General features: G+C 54.1%; 1 protein-coding gene and 3 pseudogenes across 1 annotated transcript; 2 read left to right on the forward strand and 2 right to left on the reverse strand.

Annotated features, from left to right (window-relative positions):
- The first annotated feature begins 2,234 nt into the window (after window positions 1-2,234).
- Window positions 2,235-4,488, forward strand: LOC110150851 (protein EOLA1-like; annotated as a pseudogene).
- An 837-nt stretch (window positions 4,489-5,325) lies between these two features.
- On the reverse strand, window positions 5,326-6,971 carry LOC110150847 (heat shock transcription factor, X-linked member 3-like). The gene is made up of 2 exons (XM_020913929.2): window positions 6,370-6,971; window positions 5,326-5,977 (listed from the first exon to the last, which is right to left on the reverse strand). Exons 1-2 carry the CDS (start codon window positions 6,850-6,852, stop codon window positions 5,510-5,512), a joined length of 951 nt encoding a protein of 316 aa, XP_020769588.2. The 5' UTR covers window positions 6,853-6,971; the 3' UTR covers window positions 5,326-5,509.
- A 2,226-nt stretch (window positions 6,972-9,197) lies between these two features.
- On the reverse strand, window positions 9,198-12,248 carry LOC110148962 (melanoma-associated antigen 8-like; annotated as a pseudogene).
- A 624-nt stretch (window positions 12,249-12,872) lies between these two features.
- On the forward strand, window positions 12,873-13,668 carry LOC110142607 (melanoma-associated antigen 10-like; annotated as a pseudogene).
- The last annotated feature ends 4,338 nt before the right edge of the window (window positions 13,669-18,006 follow it).

Below are 18,006 nucleotides of genomic sequence, written 5' to 3' on the forward strand. Positions count from 1 at the left end.
CTACTGCCCCTGCCCTTGGCGTCCCTGCTCGATGTCCCAGCCCAGAGGCCCTCCAGTGGCTCCCCACCCTCACCGCAGCTGGTGTGAGGAGCCCCACGTGTTGGGCTGCAGGGTATGCCTAAGGGACGCGGTGCAGCTGGCAGGGCCTGGTCTTTGTTGGCACTGTGATGGTGGGGCATGAATCTCTCACACTGTTGCCTGCAGACACTCCTCCACTCTCCACTGTGGGAAGTGGTCGATTGCTTTGTGGTCCAGGCCATGTCAGAGAATATGCACTTCAATAGGATGTGGAATAGCTAATCAGCCAAACATCATGATTCATCAATAAAACTAGTTAACTTTTCCAGTTAGACCATAGTGGACCTTAATGTTATTAGCTCAGTTGTATTCAGTTCTTTGAGACTCCATGGACTGTGTAGACCACCAGTGTCCTCTGTCCTTGCAATTCTCCAGGCAAGAATACTGGAGTGGGTTGCCATGCCCTTCTCCAGGGGGATCTTCCTGACCCAGGGATCGAACCCAGGTCTCCCACAATGCAAGCAAGTTTTTATGCTTTTAGCTACCCCAGCAGCCCCTTTTCCAGTTAGAGGGCCTGTTACATTTGGTTGTTGAGGAGTGTTCCAAAAGGAAAAAGTTGCTCCAGGAAAAGCAAGAACCACTCTTTGCCTCTGTCCCAGCCTGTCTTCCATCCAAACCATTAAATTCCTTCATTGCAGCCCCAACAAAGATCAAGTTGTTGATTAATGGCCAATTACAAAAAGAGATCATTTAAAGCTCAATTACACCTTAGGTTCTGGATCCTCGGTACCACGAAAGAGAGGGCAGTTCCATGGATTTTTTGGGGTATCCCTTCAAGGGAGTGTGACCAAAGTTCTGCAGGATTCCTAGCAGATATGGGGTGGAAAACACATCCTTTGCCCCTGTGGTCAACATCAATGTGACAAGAGCCAGGGCCCCTTACTTTCTGCCCCAGAAAGAGATCTCTCTGGGCTTTATCCAAGATGCAAAAGGACACCTCACAGCAATGATCCATTTCAGACGTTCCCATCACCCCCAAGACACAATGCAGTACTGAGGGGTGCCACCACCCAACCTCATCACAATCACATCCCACAGAAGGAACCCAGCATCCCAAAGCCCCAGACCACCCTGGCTCAAGCACAAACCCCAGGGCGTTCCTCCTGTAGCCCCACAGCCCTGCTCTGTGTTGCCTTGCTCTGTGGGACTAGGGGATGTCTCTCCAACTTCCCCGTGTGACTCTGGCTCCTAGACCATCGCTGTAAGAGCGGGGGGTGTTCTGCTCCTCCTAGTGTCCCCACTGCTGACATGGCCTTTCAGGGAGCAGAGGCTCAGTAAAAGTCTTCAGAACAAATGAGCCAGTGGGCACGGGGCTCAGATTAATTGTCTGCTACGCCCTTAAATAACCCAGACAAATCCAAATAAACAGAGATAACTTAGTTTTTGAGACTGATATCCAAAAAGGACAGTAACATGAATTCACTATGATCACCTTTATTATTATCTAAATCTCTCCCCATCAGTATTGCTGCTAAGTAAGCTGACGTTTCCAAAACAGTTCTAATTCCAATTCCAATGTATCCCTTTCAGGGTCACAAATCAAAATGGAAGAGTGCCCAATCTCTTTTACAAAAGAGCAAAACTCTTGTACTTGAACTGGGTAACCACAAACACATTTTGATCCTCATCATTCACAAACTAGGACATTAAAGGTTATTTAGCCTTCTGTTAAACTATCAAAGTTTGGAAATTTTCTAGAGAAAACAGAGATGAATCTCCATGTCATCATAGAGAACAGGAACCCAAAAATGCTACACAGCGGTTCTGCCAACTGGCCCAGGCCCTCACTTCTGAGGAGGCTATCCATTCAGTCTTCAATCACAGAGGGAAGGATTGCCTGGCTGCTGCTCTGACTCACCTTCCTCCTCCCTTGCCACCACTGCAGACAGGGGTGGGAAGGCCCCCAAAGCACTTTGGCTGACTCTGAGCAGAAACACTATGACTTGCCACTTGCTGGTCTCTGCCTAGGCTTGCGGACCCCACAGGAGCTCACAGCAGGCAGAGTGGCTGCCCTCCCCAGGGCCCTGGGCCTCGCCTGGGTCCTGCAGGTCTTCCTTGGCCTTGCTTGGTTTACTCGGGTCACTCATCTCGACCACAAGCATGATGGCTGGGATCAAACCACAGACAGGAGTGACACAGGGGAACAGATCAGGACCATGGGCCTTGGCCAAGAAAGGTCAGACCCAGGATGGTCTGACACAGGCAACTTAAAAGTCTCCTCTTGAGAGGTCCCCTAAGTTCTCCCTCCGGGTCCTCACCTAAACTGCTTCAGAACCTAAGAATCTCCTCTCCAGTCTCTGAGGCCCCGCCCCTTACATCAAGTCTCCAGTGTCCCTGAGACGTTGTGCTCATGCAGCCACCAGAGTTGCCCTGGGATGACAGCAGGTTCTGGGACCCTGGGATGCCCTGTGTCCTCCCTCAAGGTCCTCATCTTGAGCCCTGGAACTTCCAGGGATGCCTGGAATGGCAGGGATGGGCATGGGAGCTGAGGGGTGGGGTGGGGGCTGGGGGTTGGGGCTGGGGGTGGGGGTGGCCAAGCCCGGGACAGTGCCCATCTCTACTGAGAGAGAACCAGGGCCTGGTCACTGCACTGTGAAGCAAGGGAACCCACCCTCCCTCCTCAGTGCTTCCAGGGTTTTGGTGCCCTCTGACTTGGAACCCACCAAGTGCCTCTCTCCCGCTGTCCTGCCCTCTTCCTTGCTGACCTCCCCGCAGACTGCATGTGATGGACGGGTCCTCTGGGTCACCACTCCCCTATCAGTGGACTGCGTGGAGACAGATGGAAAGAGCCAGACCTCTCTGACCACCCCCACCCCCATTCTGTGTTAGCAGGCTTGGAGGATTCTCGGCCATGTGGGGCTGAGGTCTGGCCCAGGGCTGTGAGCTTGGAGGCTGCTGTGTCAGGCTCCTGGCCTTTGTGGTTCTGTGTATCCGCAGCCACGTGAGGCCCTGGGAGCCCCGGGAGGTGAAGTTCAGCTGTCTGTCCTTCTGACACCCTTCTGCCGGTTTCATCTTAAACGGTGTCAAGCCCCTGGAGAGGCAGTGGTGGCCCATGCTACATGACCACTGGCACTGTACCCTGGCCGTCCACACGCACACGGGGACTGGGTGGATGTGGCCTGGAAGGAGCTGCTGGAGCAGAGGCTGGGGATTAGCCCCGCCCAGATCCAGGCCTTGCTGCAGGATGGAGACAAGTTCGGCCTTAGAGTGATCGTGAGCAAGTGAGGCCCTGCCCCACGCTGCCTGCATGCCCCCCGGTGCTGCCCTGGATCTCAGCTTGCTTTCCCAAAAGATCGTTTGTTTGTGTTCGTTTGTTCTCTGTTGAACTAGTTGGTGGGGGAGGGGCTGAGATTTCTTCAGAGGGACAGTGCAGGTCCCTTGGCTGGGAGACAATGGCATGAGGTGCCTGACCACCTCCCTGACCTCAGTCCCCGTTTGTGCTCTGAGCAGAGGCAGATCCAGGTTTGCACATGGCACGTTGTGTGTGTATGTGTGTGTGTGTGTATGTATGTGTGTCCCCACGTGTGTCTGTGTGCCCAGCAGAGACCATGAGAGTCAGTAAAGCACCCGGCCTGGGTTTAGTACCCACACTGCCAGCAGCCAGGCCTGAGCAAGCCCCCTGACTCCCCAGAGGTAAAGCCCCAAAGCAACACTTATCTGCTGGTAAATCCCTTGGGGACCTGATGTCTGCTGGACCTTGCCAGAGCTCTCCTGCTCTGTCCCTGTGGCCTGCAGTGGTCAGACTGAGAGCTGCCCATGGCCTGGTGGGTTTGTGGAGCACCAGGCCTCTCCCTTTCATTTCGCTCCCTCACTGGCTTGGCTTCACACCAAATTCCCTTCACCAAGGTGAGCCCATCTGAAAATGCTCAACCAAAATACCCAGTTCACCTCGGGCTTCCTCTGTGATATGGTCTTACTCTCCAGCAGGCATGACTTTGAATCACCTTGTTCCCCTTCTGTGTCCTGTCTTTGCACATAGGTCTCGTGGAAATTGGGGACACTTTGCTGTGCCCAGAAAACCTAGATCCCGATGCGGTAGAGGAGCTGAAGGATCAAGCCCTGCTACCCGACCTTCTCCAGAAGTACCTGACTGTGCTTACCAAGCCCCACCTGCTGCTGCAGCCCATCCCTGGGAGGGGCGGGAAGGACATCTTCCAGGTGGACATCGCCGAGCACTTGATCCCCTTTGGGCAGGAGACCTGTCCAGGCTGGGCTCTTGAGAGGAAGGTGACCAAGAGACCTGCACATGGTGACACTGTCCAGTCACCGCTGCGCCCTGGACATGCCCGTCTAGTTCCGTCTGAATTGGCCCCACCCTTGGGTGTGCTGCCAGCATGGTGCAGGTTGGGGGTCTGGGATACTCCTCGTGTGGTGCTGCTCGGAACTCAGCGTGAGTCTCCAGGACTTTGACCTTCACGATAAGAGGGCATCGCCACTCATTTTGGCCCTGCTGTGTCTGGGTGGTTGAGAGAAATGTGTTGTTAGGAAACCGCTTAGTGTTTTTCCCTCTCTGTTCTGGTCCAAACTCCCCGACGTTGGAACAGTGACCAGAGGGTAATGGGGAGGGCTGGGGGCTTGGCTGAGTGTCGGCAGGCAGAGATGCCCACAGGCCCAGAAACAGGTTGTGTTTTGTCCACGCAGGTGACCCTTGCTCTTTTCTAATGTGTCCCTTGGCTCACAAAGCATGTGTGTTGGATGCGGTGCCTGGCTGCCTCACGTCCAAAGACAGGCTCCTAAATATACCTGTGAGGGCAGAGCGACAAGGGCTGGTGTTCACCTTGTGGAAAGCTTGTACTTGTCTTTGGGTTTGGGGTCATGTGTTTGCAAGGCCCTTGGCGGGTGGGGTGACCCTGCTTTCTGGTCAGCCTCTTGGGGGGAGGCCCCTGGATCAATAGCTGGAGATGCTCAGCTGCTGAGCAGAAACTTGTGGCATCTTTGGGGACCCAGGAAGAGTCCCTTCTGCTTCAGGGTGCATGACTTTGGAAGGTGACACCCCCCAAGGTCAGGAGCCCAGCTGGGCCATCTGCTGAGCAGCAGGCAAGGCCCAGTGACCAGCCCATCCTGGGCTGGCCTCAGCACTCGGCTAGTGAGCCAAACCCTTGGCCGAGCATGTGAAATGCTGCTGCTTCCGTTGAAAAGGGACCACATGGACCAGACTGAAGCCTGCATGGAGTGTGGGCTTCCAACCTCATCTGGCTCACCCTGTGCCGTTTGAATAGCATGAACAGACAGAAAGAACACAGGCTGGTCATTCTCATTCGATTCTTTATTTACTCGTGTGTAGTTTTGCACCTCTTTATTAGAGCCAAAAATCGATTTTTGATTACAGGAGAGTAATTTGGCAGTGTCCCCGGGAACCTGAGAGGTCAGGGATGGGGCTTGTCCTTGACCTGCTCAGAGAGGACAAGTCCTCTGAGAGCTCTCCCTGCTCCTACTCTGCCTCAGGGGCCTCGTTTGGGGCTCTGCCGGAAAGGTCTGCCATCAGCATGGAGTGACAGGTGTGGTACAGAGCCATCACTGAATCATAATCTGGGTACTCGGGGGGGCTCTCGGGCATTTGCCCAGTACTCTTCCTCCCAGAAGTAGCTCGGGGTACAGACATGGCACTGTTGGATGTGCCCTTTCCACTGGGGCCACCCTGCTCGCTGGGGAGATGCTTTACCCCGGCCTGCCCTGCTGCACAGCACATATAGCAAACGCGAGAGAGCCCAGATGATCGTCGCCTGGGGTTTCTGCGAGCAGGTGGGGTTGCCTTCTGGACTTTCTTGCCCACCTCTTGGGTGCACTGGTTGTGATGGAGTTGAGGAGAGTGTCTGGTCGCCATCACTTGCTTCTTTTTCTTTGCGATGTTCTGCAGGAGGAGAGGTTTGTCCCTCTGAAAATTGGAGTTGCGATAGATCTGAAAGAAAATGAATCACTTTAGACAGCAAGGGGGAGAAGAAGCCTTCCTCGCCGCCTTCTTCCCCATGACCATCCTGGCCATGCCTATGTATAGAGACAAAGTCTCTTCATTCTGGCAGGTTATGAGGCCTTAGCATGTTGCTCCCTAGAGCTGCCCCGGGGCCATCCTCACTTGAGGTGTTCCTGGCGGTCCCTGACATTCAGTGGCCCCTCAGGGTCTGGAGTCACCCCTGTGGATCCTGTCTAAGGGGGGTGGTGGAACAAGACAGACCTTGTGTCTCCTCTTTCCTTAACTACCCCCTCATGAGAACAGCATTCCCCTGGGAAATGAAACCCGTTCAGCACTCAGCTTATCTAGTCTAGCCTCCCCAGAAGGACTCTCTACATTACCATCGTCTTCTTCCCTGCAGAGTGACACGAAGGGCAGATTTTACTGAAACTGTACAGGTTCAGTTCACGGATGAAGCTCTTGATGCTTTCTGTCTCGAAGATCTGGTCCGCACCTCTGCGCTGGAGGACCTCTGTCTGGAAGAGATCTGCCTCAATGACCACCATGTCTCCCTCATCATTCCAGCGCACAGAGGTGAAGGCCGCATCCTCCACGATCCTCCAGAGCTTCCTGGGGAAGGACAGCCCGAGGACGGCGTTGTTCTCTTCCTTGTTGGCCATTTCTGGCTTTGGGCCCTGTGGGGGCAGATTGTCATGGAGGCCTGGATCGGGGCTCTCGGGTTGGTCACCCTGTTTCTCCAAAGCCTCCCCTGAATCAACATTTCTATCTGAGGAGGAATCACAGGGGCCCCCTGTTGTGGGCTCCCCATAAGTTAATGGGGCCAGCAGGGCTGTGTGCGACTCGTGGGAACTCTGACTAGCCATGGAGCCAGTCTAGCTCAGGAGCATTCTCTACCCCAGCAGTGAATGCGCAGGGCAGAAGGGGCTCAGGCCAGGGTTTGGGTGCCCCATAAATACTCTCTGGACATTCTAGAATCTGGGTCGTGGGCCAGGCAGCCAATTAAGTGGCCAGCTTCCTTAACTGTTTCATGATGTCACAGAGGTGATGTGGAGAGGCAGCCCTGGTCCCGTGTAGGGGGGGGGGGGGTCTGAGGACAGAGATGGGATCCCCAGCTGGTCTCTTGTCTGAAAGTACAGAAAAGTTTGTTTCAGGGTGCTTGCAAAGGTTCCCATCTGCTGCCAGGCGCTTTGTTTCAGGGGGCGGCCGGACCCTGGATGGGTTGACAAATGTGCCCCTGGCCCGACCCCCCCCCCTGCCAATGGGCAGGCCTGTGGCTGGCTTTTGCTTAAGGGCCAGGCTTGGCGAGTCCTGGCTTGGCCACCACCGAGAGAGATCCCAGGGGTCAGATGGGCCCCTGGCAACTGTCCCTCCCAGAAGATGGGATCCATAGCAGGCTGGTTAGCCTAGCCTGAGTTGGTGGTCCCACCTCCCCACCAGCCGTGGCCTTGCCCCTCTTCTGGCTTTGTTGTCTTCTGGCTGGTGCTGCCGGTTGCTAGGTCCCACTCAGATGGCCCCAAAGTCAGAGTCCTGTTGTCCTGCCACCACTGCCACCCAGTCGAGCTCTCCCCAGAGTAGGGCTGCACTTGAGCACAGTGGAGTGACCTCATATTCCACTTGACTGTTCCCCAAGCACCTGAGACACAGACTCCCCAGGATGCCCTGTAGGAGGGCCCAGCCAGGTGCTCTGCTGAGCTTGCAGCCTCCCGAGCTCTGCCCACCCCCAGATGCCATCCCACTGCAGATCACAGGCTGCTGTCTTCAGTTTCCATTTCTTTCCATAAAGACTGCTCTTGTGACCCTAGAGTCTTCACTTTGGGAACACCTGTGTGTGTGCTTTTCTTATCCCCCGCCCAGAGCCTCAAATTCAGGCTCCCTGGAGGCTGCCTCAAAATTACTGTTTACTTTTGTCAATGGGTTGGTTGGGCTTCTGCTACCCCTGTGCCTGGCCTGCCACATCCAACTTGGGTCTCTGTGGGCACCTGCCCTTTTAAGGACTTGATTGGGGGCTCAAGGTACAACCTGTTCTGTTGAAAATAAGCACTTCATTGGTCTTCTGTGAGGCCAGCTCTGATCTTCTTTGCCCCTGCCCCTGTCCCCACCACCACTGTGGACCTGATCTCCCTTACCCAGATGGCAGGTACATAGAACGATTTTGTCGGCTCACAGGTTAGGCGCTTTTCAAGGGGCCTCCTTTATACACACTGCCAGGGACATGTCTAAAGTGTTGAGCTAGATGTGACCAAAGGAAGTCCCCATCTGCCTGTATTTGCAAATGGATGAGAGTCTGGGTGTGGGACTGGACGAAACCCCAGTGAAAGTCACCTGTCTTCACCACACATGGGTAATAGGGCAGTGGGTTTGGAGATGCATGTTCTCTGTCCTTTGTGGGCCACTGTTCTTCAAAATCACCATGTAGGGGACAGATCGGCACCTTGGAAGGGCCCGTGTGTGAGGACCCTAGAGCAGTGTACCTAGGGACAGTGTCCCCCTAATTCTGCCACTCAGCAGGGTCTTTGCCCTGTGTGTGGGCCACAGCCTAGTGTCTGAAAGGGGAGAGCTAAGAGGGTGTGGAAGAAACTCGCCCAGGGGCCTTTCAGTCTGAGGTCTGGTGGCTAGAACGGAGCTCACAGGCCTTGACCTCTGCTTGCTCCCTTGCCTTTGTGCTCCTAAACAGGTTGACAAAGCATTCCTTCAGGTCAGTTCATCTGACTGGGACATGAACCTGGAGGCTATGATTGTTGGTGGGGGCCCCTGGTGGCTCCTCTGAAGGGGACCAAAGACTGTGATACCTGTGGCAGCCTGACTAGGTGGCCTTTCCTGCCCCCACCCCCACCCTACTCGGGGCCCCTCCTCATCTCTGGGTCCTGAGGGAGCTGCCTTTTCTGGTCCCCCTCCTCCAGGCACCACATGGGCCCGGGCAATGGGTTTGCATGGCACTGAGGAGTTTTTTCAGCTCTGGCTCAGGACACCCGTGTTGTGCACACATAAGCCCTCATGACTTCCAAGGCCTGCCTTTCTCAGCCGCACCCTCCTGCCCCTGTGCTTAGCGTCCCTGCCCCGGTGTCCCCAGCCCAGAGGCCCACCAGCTGCTCCCCTCCCTCGCTGGGGCTGGGGAGACCTGGAGCTTCGGGTGTCATGTTACCTTCCCTCCCGTATCAGAGGAGGCTCCTTTAGGGGCCTTATCTCAGTGGGCATCGGGGCCATGAGGTCAGACCCTCCCTCCCTCCTGCTCGGTGAGGAGCTGGTCAGCCTGGCAGGTGCAGTTGGGCAGGACGCCCCATGGCAGCAGCAGGGACAGGGCTCCGCCCTCAGGTGGGAGGCGCTGGGATGGACGGAGACGCCTGGCCCCCGGCAGAGTCAGTTCTCAGCAAACACCAGAGCAGCCCCACAGTACTTCTGATTCTCCTCATCCCCTTCCTTCCGCGGGCATGCTTTTTGTCACCTCAGAGGCATTGTGTAGCACTGAGAAGAGGAAGGTGTGAGAAGTTGGAAAGTCAGCCTGTGGCCTGGGGTGGGCAGGAAGGGCGGGGGCTCCAGAGGAATTCACTCCAGGGCTCTGAGCCCACCCCATCCCTCACTAGCACGTGGGCCTGGGAAGATCCCAAACCCTGTGGCCTCAGTTCTCCTGTGAAGCCAGCCGGTTTGAGAAGCCCACGTGTTGGGGTGCAGGATGCGCCTGAGGGACGGGATGCAGCTGCCAGGGCCTGGCAGCTGTTTGCACTGTGATGGCAGGGCAGGAATCTCTCACATTGTTGCCCCCAGACACTCTTCCACTCTCTACTGTGGGATGGGGTTGGCTGCTTTGTGGTCCAGGCATGTCAGAGAATATAACCCTCAATAGGATGTGGAATAGCTAATCAGCCAAACAGGATGTTTCATAAATAAAACTAAGAAACTTTTCTACTTAGACCATAGTGTTTGTTGCTAAGTTGTGTCTGACTCTTTGCAACTCCATGGACTGTAGCCTGTCAATCTCTGTCCATGGAAGTCTCCAGGCAAGAATACTGGAGAGGGTTGTCATGCCCTTCTCCAGGCGATCTTCCTGACCCAGGAATCGAACCCAGGTCTCCCACAATGTAAGCAGATTCTTCATCATTTGAGCTACCCGGTAAGCCCCATTTCCAGTAAGAGAACCTGTTAAATTTGGATATGGAGGACTGTTCCAGCAGGATCCAAGCTGCTCTAGGAAATAGAAGCAAGAACCACTCTTTGCCTCTGCCTCAGCTGGTCTTCCATCCAAACCATTATTTTCCTTCATTGCAACCCCAACGAAGGTTGAGTCCTTGATTATGATGGCCAGTTACAATCAAGATAATTTAAAGCTAATTAACACCTTGAGTTCCACATTCCATGGACCAGAAAAAAGAGGGTACTTCCATGTATTTCTTGGGCACCACTTCAAGGGAGTGCGAAGGAGTTCTGCAGGATTCCTAGCAGATATGGGGTATGAAAACACCTCCTTCTCCCCTGTGATCAACAGCAATGCAACAAGAGCCAGGACCCCTTCCTTCCTGCCCAGAAAGAGATCTCTCTGGGCTTTATCCAAGATGCAAAAGGATACCTCACAGCAGTGATCCATTTCAGAATTTCCCATCACCCCAAAGACACACTGTCTGCAAGTCTGAGGGCTGCCACCACCCAGCCTCATCACAATCACGTCCCAGAGAAGGAATCCAGCTTCTCAAAGCCCCAAACTGCCCTGGCTCAGCCACTGACACTCCAGTGCTCCTCCTGAAGCCCCATCGCCCTGCCCTTTGTTGCCTTGTTCAGTGCGACTAGGGGACGTCTTTCCACCTTCTTAGTGTGACTGTGGCTCCTAGACCATCGCTCTAGGTATGGGGGTGTCCTGCTTCTCTAGTGTCCCCACTGCAAACATGGCCTTTCACAAAGCAGAGGCTCTGTAAAGGTCTTCGGAATACATGAGCCAGTGAGCAGGGGGCTCAATTAATTATCTGCTACTTCCTTAAAAAACCCAAGCAAACCCAAATAAACAGAGACAATTTAGTTTTTGAAAATGACACACAAGAAGAACAGAAGCATGAATTCACTACGATTACTTTTATCATCTAATTCTTCTCCATCAGTATTACTGCTAAGTAAGCTCGCGTTTCCAAAACAGTTCTAATTCCAATTCTATTGCATCCTGTTCAGGACCACAAAACACAATGGAAGAGTTTCCAATCTCTTTTACAAAACAACAAAACTCTTGTTCTTGAACTGGGTAAGTACAAACACACTGTGGTCAACATAATTCACAAAGCTAAGACACTGAAGTTTATTTAGCCTTCTGTGAAAACAATGAAAGCTTTAAAATTTTCTAAAGAAAACAGATGAATCTCCATGTCATCGTAGAGAACAGAAGCCCAAAGATGCTACACACCGGTTTCCCCAACTGGCCCGGGCTCTCATTTCTGAGAAGGCTGACCACTCCCTCTTTAATGACAGAGGGAAGGATCAGACTGGCTGCTGCTCTGGCTCTGGCTGCCGAGTCCTCCTCCCTCGCAGCCTCTGCAGACAACTATGGGAAGGCCCTCAAAACCCTTTGTTTGACTCTCAGCAGAAACACCATGACTTGCCACTTGCTGGTCTCCACATAAGCCCGGGGACCCCACAGGAACTCATAGTGGGCAGGGTGGCTGTCAGGCACCTGCCGGTAATCCAGGTACCCCTCCTGCACCCATACATGTGTCAGCAGCTCCCTGGGCTCCCCAAAGACACAGTGCTCACTCCCAAAACACAGCCCTATCCTGCTGAGTGCTCCCCAGACTGCCTCCTCAGGGGCCCGGTCTCCATTCCTCATGATCAGGATGAGGAAGCCAGCCTTGGGCAGGCCCTGCCCACCTCTCTACATTGCATTGCAGGTGAGGCCTAGGGTGGGGACCATGATGTAGATGTGCTCCATGGGGTCTACCTCCTTCACCTCCACGCCAAAGACCAGCTGCAGGCACTCTGAGACTCGGCTGAAAACCACCGGGAAGTGCTCCTGGTTATCCCTGATGACCTTCTGCAGCATTTCTGCCTGGGAGGTCAGCTCCTTGGCTCGATACTTGAGGAGCCGGAACTTCATCAGGTTCCTGCCACCATCGCATTAAGAGCTTCCTGGGGCAAGGCCTCCACAAGGGTGGAGCAGGAGACTGTGGGGACAAGGCTGAGGGGATAAAGCCTCTCCTGCCTCAGCCCCCAAGAGCTGTGCCTCTACCGGGCCCTGGGCCTCGCCTGGGTCCTGAAGGTCTTCCTCGGGCTTGCTCAGCTCACTCATCTCGACCACGAGTGCGATGCCTGGGATGAAACCACAGACAGAAGTAAGGCAGGGGAACAGATGGGGACCACAGGCCTGGCTGAGGGAGAGAGGGGCTGTGAATGGCATTGATTGAGAACTGCACCCTGGGTGGTCTGACACAGGCCACTTACAGGTCTCCTTTTAAGGGGTACTCTCAGACCTCACAGGGGTGTACCTCCAGGGCAGTCAGTCCCCTGGTTACCTGAAGGAAGAAGTGAGGTGGTTCCCCGGGGTGCAGTAAGCACAGCCTGAGATTTCCGGGGCTGACTAGGTGGGGGTATTAGGCCCTCGTGGGGTCCCCTCTGTTCTGGGATGGGGAGCCCCTGGTGCACACTTAGGGCACACTCCTCACCTTGACTCCTGGTACTGCCTGGACCTCCTCTGTTCTCTGACCTTAGGACGTGGGCCTCAAACCTCTGCCTTTGCCTCCTGGTTCCTGGAGCTCCTGCGAGAGAAATGGAGGGGGCACCTTGGGGGTATCTCATGAATTTCTCAGCCGAGGCCGCTCACAGCCCCTCTCACCCTGAGGCTGGTGGTTCCCATCTGTACCCCTGCCTCACTTCTGTGTCTTGTTCAACCCCAGGAATCATGCTTGTGGTCAAGATGAGTAAGCTGAGCAAGCCTGAGGAAGACCTTCAGGACCCAGGCGAGGCTCAGGACTGGGTGGAGGCGCAGCTCTTGGGGGCTGAGCAGGGGTAGGCCCCATCTGACTTGGCCTCCTACCCCCCAGCATCCTCCTCCTCCCCTGGGGAGGAGCTTGCCCCAGGAAGCTCTTAATGAGATGATTGCTAACCTGATGAAGTTCCTGCTCCTCAAGTATTGAGCCAAGGGGCTGACCTCCCAGGCAGAAATGCTGAAGAAAGTCATCAGGGATAACCAGGAGCACTTCCCAGTGGTCTTCAGCCGAGTCTCAGAGTGCCTGCAGCTGGTCTTTGGCATGGAGGTGAAGGAGGTAGACGCCAGGGAGTACATCTACTTCATGGTCTCCACCCTGGGCCTCAGCTGCAATGCGATGCTGAGCGGTGGGTAGGGCCTGCCCAAGGCCGGCCTCCTGGTGCTGGTCCTCAGCCTGAATATGCAGAATGGAGACTGGGCCCCTGAGGAAGCATTCTGGGGAGCACTCAGCAGGTTAGGGCTGTGTGTTGGGAGTGAGCACTGTGTCTTTGGGGAGCCCAGGGAGCTGCTGACCCATGTGTGGGTGCAGGAGGGGTACCTGGAGTACCAGCAGGTGCCTGACAGCCACCCTGCCCGCTATGAGTTCCTGTGGGGTCCCTGGGCCTATGTGGAGACCAGCAAGTGGCAAGTCATGGCATTTCTGCTTAGGGTCAACCAAAGGGCTTTGAGGGCCTTCCCACTCCCTTCTGCAGAGGCTGCAAGGAAGGAGGACTCGGCAACCTGAGCCAGAGCAGCAGCCAGTCTGATCCTTCCCTCTGTGATTGAAGAAGTATCACTCAGCTTCTCAGAAATGAGGGCCTGGCCAGTTTGGGGAACAGGTGTGTAGCAGTTTTGGGTTCCTGTTCTCTACAATGACATGCAGTTTCATCTCTGTTTTCTTTAGAAAATTTTCAAACTTTAATTTAATAGAAGGGTAAATACACTTCAGTGTCTTAGCTTTGTGAATGATGTTGATCCCAGTGTGTTTATGGTTACCCAGTTCACGCTAAAGTGATTGGGAACACTTTCATTGTGTTTTGCGGTCCTGAATAGGATGCAATGGAATAGGAATTAGAATTGTTTTGAAAATGTGGACTTATTTAGAAATAATATTGAATGGAGAAGAATTTTATAATAAAAGTAATCATAGTGAATTCATGCTTCTGTCCTTCTTGTTTGTCATTCGCAGTAACTTAATTATCTCTGTTTATTGAATTTTACTGGGTTATTAAAGAAAGTATCAGACAATCTGAGCCCCCTGCTCACTAGCTCATTTATTCCAAAGACCTTTATGGAGTCTCTGCTCCATGAAAGGCTGTGTTACCAGTGGGGACACTAGGAGAAACAGGACACCCCCACACTTAGAGTGATGATCTAAAGCCACAGTCACATGAGGTTTGTCTTGGGGGTGAGGAGAATCTCTGAAACGGATCATTGCTATGAGGTGTCCTTTTGCTTCTTGGATAAGCCCCAGGGAGATCTCTTTCTGGGGCAGGCAGGAAGGGGTCCTGGCTCTTGTTGCATGGCTGTTGACCACAGGGATGAAATAGGTGTTTTTCTACCCACCATCTGCTAGGAATCCTAGAGAAATGTGAATCCTGCTCTTTTATATATGGCCCAGTATTCCCTGTGCTAGCCCTCCTCTCTCTGCCCTGGGAAGCTGATTACCAAGTACATTGAAACGACAGTTTATTTGGTCATATAGACTTTATTATTTTCACTTGTGAGCATGTGTAGATTTCATTTGGATGAAATGAGTTGAAGAGAAGCTGCAAACGTGGAAAGGACCTGCTGTGTGACCAGAATCCTGGTATCTTTGAGTGAGCTCTGCCCAGCTGGGAAAGACACTGCTCCCCAACCCCAAACCATCACAAACACCCAAATTGAATAATATATCCCCTGGGAGGAAAACACACAGAACAGCAATTTTGAGTGGTTTTCTATTCTGTTTCCTATTGAGCTGCCAATTCTCTGAGGTGTCTTAAAAAGAAAACAATTTCCAGAGGAGAGAGGGACAGAGTCTGAGATGCGAATAACACAAGAAATAAGTAGTAGCCGGTAAAGATGCAACATCCGCCAGCATCCCTGGGTTCGGGCACATTCAGAAGTGTGGAGGCAGCAGAGACAGGTTAAGGCCGTGCCTGGCATTAAAAGGCAGGAGCGACTTCCGGGCCTAAGGAGGTGGTGAGGTCACTGCAGTGGGGGTGTGGATGGGTGCAGGGGGCTAAAGGGGCAGTTCTCCATGCTGAGTGCCAGAGAACAGGAGATATGATTCTGGCCACACATATGGCAGCTGCCAGATAGTCAGTGGACGCTTGGAAAAGGTGGAGAATTTCAAGACCCATATGACCTGCTTAGACTCTCCTCCCCAAAACAAAGGAGATTTTTAACTGCTGCTCTTTGTGGAGCATCTGCTAGGCAGTGTGGAATTGAAGAGATGTCAGGTGTTCAATCACACCCAGGACCAGTGAATTTTGAGCAGAAGCATTTTTGTCAACGACCATTTGTTCTGAAGGGACACGGGCACCTGGGGGTTAATCCTCAAGTCAGGACAACACACAGACACAGACCACTCCGAGTGTGGTTCCTCTTCCAGAGACTAAAACCCCTCACCTCTGACCCTTGAGAGAGGCTGCCCCACAGGGAACTGGCTACAGGAATTCCACCCACCCCCACCAAAGACCCACAGCCCGCCCCCGCCCCCCACGAGCTGAACTGTCAGCCCCCTCTGGGCTGTGCTCAGTCTCTATCAGGAGGGCAGCAGCCAGCTGCCAAAGGCCCCTGTTGGGGTTGGGGGCATCCTCCTCATGGAGCCCAGCCCCGAGGCCCTCCACCCCTGCTGCCCACAGCACCCCCTGTGCCCAGGAACCTGGCCTTGGGTTTTGTCCTGCCTGCCCCCCACTGAGAGTGGCTTAGGCTCTGGTCCTGATGACCTCATGTGTGTATCTTTATCTGGAAGTTGGTCCCCAGGACACTCTCCCAGGCACCAGACACCCCATACTCCTATGAGGATTAGGAAAGGAGCCAGGCAGGAGAGGACTCTGGGATCTCAGGGGTGCAGGCTGCAAAGAGGGTTGGCTGCCCCAGAGAGGTGGAAGCAGCAAGCCCCTGGAGATCCCATCAGACCTGCCTGGAGCTGGCCAGGAAAGGGAGGGGGGAGCAGATGCCACTGTGGGTGAACTGCCGCCCCGGCCTCCATGAGGACGTCTGTGCTCTGGGGCCAAGGCCGGGACCACAGCCCCGGGGGGCACTCCAGTAAGGATACATGACAGCTCTCATAACAGGTACGCCTCATGCCCCTCAATGGATATGACTGTTAGGTGTGGTTGGGTTCTTGCTCTGGATACATAAGAACCTCAGGCCTTTGGCTTCTAGGAGGCCCAAACTGCCCCCCTCCCCCGTCTCCACTGACTTATCTGGAGGTCATTTCCAGGATCCAGCATCTTCTGCAACAGCCTCTGTGTGGACACACACCACCCTGTTCCCAAGCTGATCTTGCCCAGGGCATCACCGATTGGACAGGCAACTCCCCTGGCTTAAGGATTCTTGGTGAATGTTCTGCTCCTCTGAGAAGTCCCTGTGTTTCCTCATGGCTTCCTTGGAGGCTCAGTGTTAAAGAATCCGCCTACAATGTGGGAGATGTAAGTTCGATACCTGGGTGGGGAGATACACTGGAGGAAGAAATGGCAGCTCACTCCAGTATTCTTGCCTGGGAAATCCCATGGACAGAGGAGCCCCGGGGGGCTACATTCATGGGGTCGCAAAGAGATGGACAAGACTGAGAGACTGAACACTCACACGTATGCACAGCTAAAGGTTTGCTCTGGACCCTTGTATCCTTGGCAACAATCTGAGTCCTGCCTGGATCTTGACAGATTTCTGTGGCAAATCACACTGGCAGATGTCTTAAAGCAGTTTTTGAGCAAGTACAGGGTTCCAGGTCTATACCTGGCCTCGATTGGGGCCTCTTGCTGTAGACCACAGCCCCAGGGGGCTCTCCCAGGAAAAGCAGGTATTCTTTGTGTCTATTCATGAAATGAACTGACTGATAGGTGACATTACTAGCCCAGGGGAAGTCCAGTAAGCATGGCAATAGCAGCCACGACATATCAAGAGCAACCCAGGGCATTCTGGGGTGGGACATTTCCCGGGGGCACCATCCTCCCCAGTAGACTCTGCATAAGCACAAACCACCCAGGCACCCGGGTCATCCTCACCAAGGTGGGGCCAAGCACAAGGAACCCCTGCCCATCAGAGGGATGCTCTCGCATTCTCTAAGCGCCCTGAGCCTGCCCCTTTAGGTGCGTGTGGGAGCTGTCTTAGCCACAGTTCTTTTCCAGAGAAGCCCCCATTCCCCAGCCACAGCTGATGCCTGCTCTGACCTCTAGCCTCCATGGCAAAGGACTTACCTCCTGTCTGGCTCTCACCTACCCTCCTCTGTGGCAAATATCACTGGCTGCTGCTTTAGGGACCTTCATGAGCAAGGAAGGAATCCCAGGCCTTTGCTTGTCCTGGGTCCCTGAGCTAGGCCTCGGTACAGGGATAGGGCTGGGATGGTGGTGGGATGCAGGATGTGAAGCCAAGGGATACTCATTGGATCACAGCTGGGTGGAAAGCCACGTGTGCTCAAGCATCCAGAAGGAGGGGCATCCAAAAGACCCACATTCTCAGACACTCACCCTGCTTTGGATGAGAGTCCCCCAGCCCTTCAATCACTGTCCTTTAAAGGACAGGCTTCCCCTTGCCTGACATTCAGTCTGCCCGGGGCAGTGAGCCTGCAGGAGAACGTGGAACCCTGCAGCAGCTGGGAGAGAAGGGAGGAGAGTGGGCATGGAATGAGAGAGCAGGACTGTAGCCTGAACATAAGAGCAGCCTTCAGTGGGCTGTGCCTCCAACCCTGCATGTCCAGGAGCCTTCTCCATCCTCACACTCTCTGTGCTAGATCCCACCCCTCATCCAGTGTCTCATCTTCATTCCAGGGGAGATGGTGTCTTGAGGGGTTTAGGAGAGTTGCTGTGGGCAGGGTCCAATGTCAGGCTCTCTGTAGAATGGAGACTGTAACAGTACAACTTCTGAGCCTTGA

The sequence above is a fragment of the Odocoileus virginianus genome, unplaced genomic scaffold (assembly GCF_023699985.2).
Source record: "Odocoileus virginianus isolate 20LAN1187 ecotype Illinois unplaced genomic scaffold, Ovbor_1.2 Unplaced_Scaffold_7, whole genome shotgun sequence".
In the NCBI taxonomy this organism is placed as follows: domain Eukaryota; kingdom Metazoa; phylum Chordata; class Mammalia; order Artiodactyla; family Cervidae; genus Odocoileus; species Odocoileus virginianus.

Excerpts from the sequence above, each read along its gene's own strand:
- LOC110150847 (XM_020913929.2), bottom strand. The coding sequence starts at position 6,852 with ATGGCTAGTCAGAGTTCCCACGAGTCGCACACAGCCCTGCTGGCCCCA. Across the intron at positions 5,978-6,369 it reads CTGCAGGGAAGAAGACGATG|ATCTATCGCAACTCCAATTT; the intron begins GTAATGTAGAGA and ends ATTTTCTTTCAG.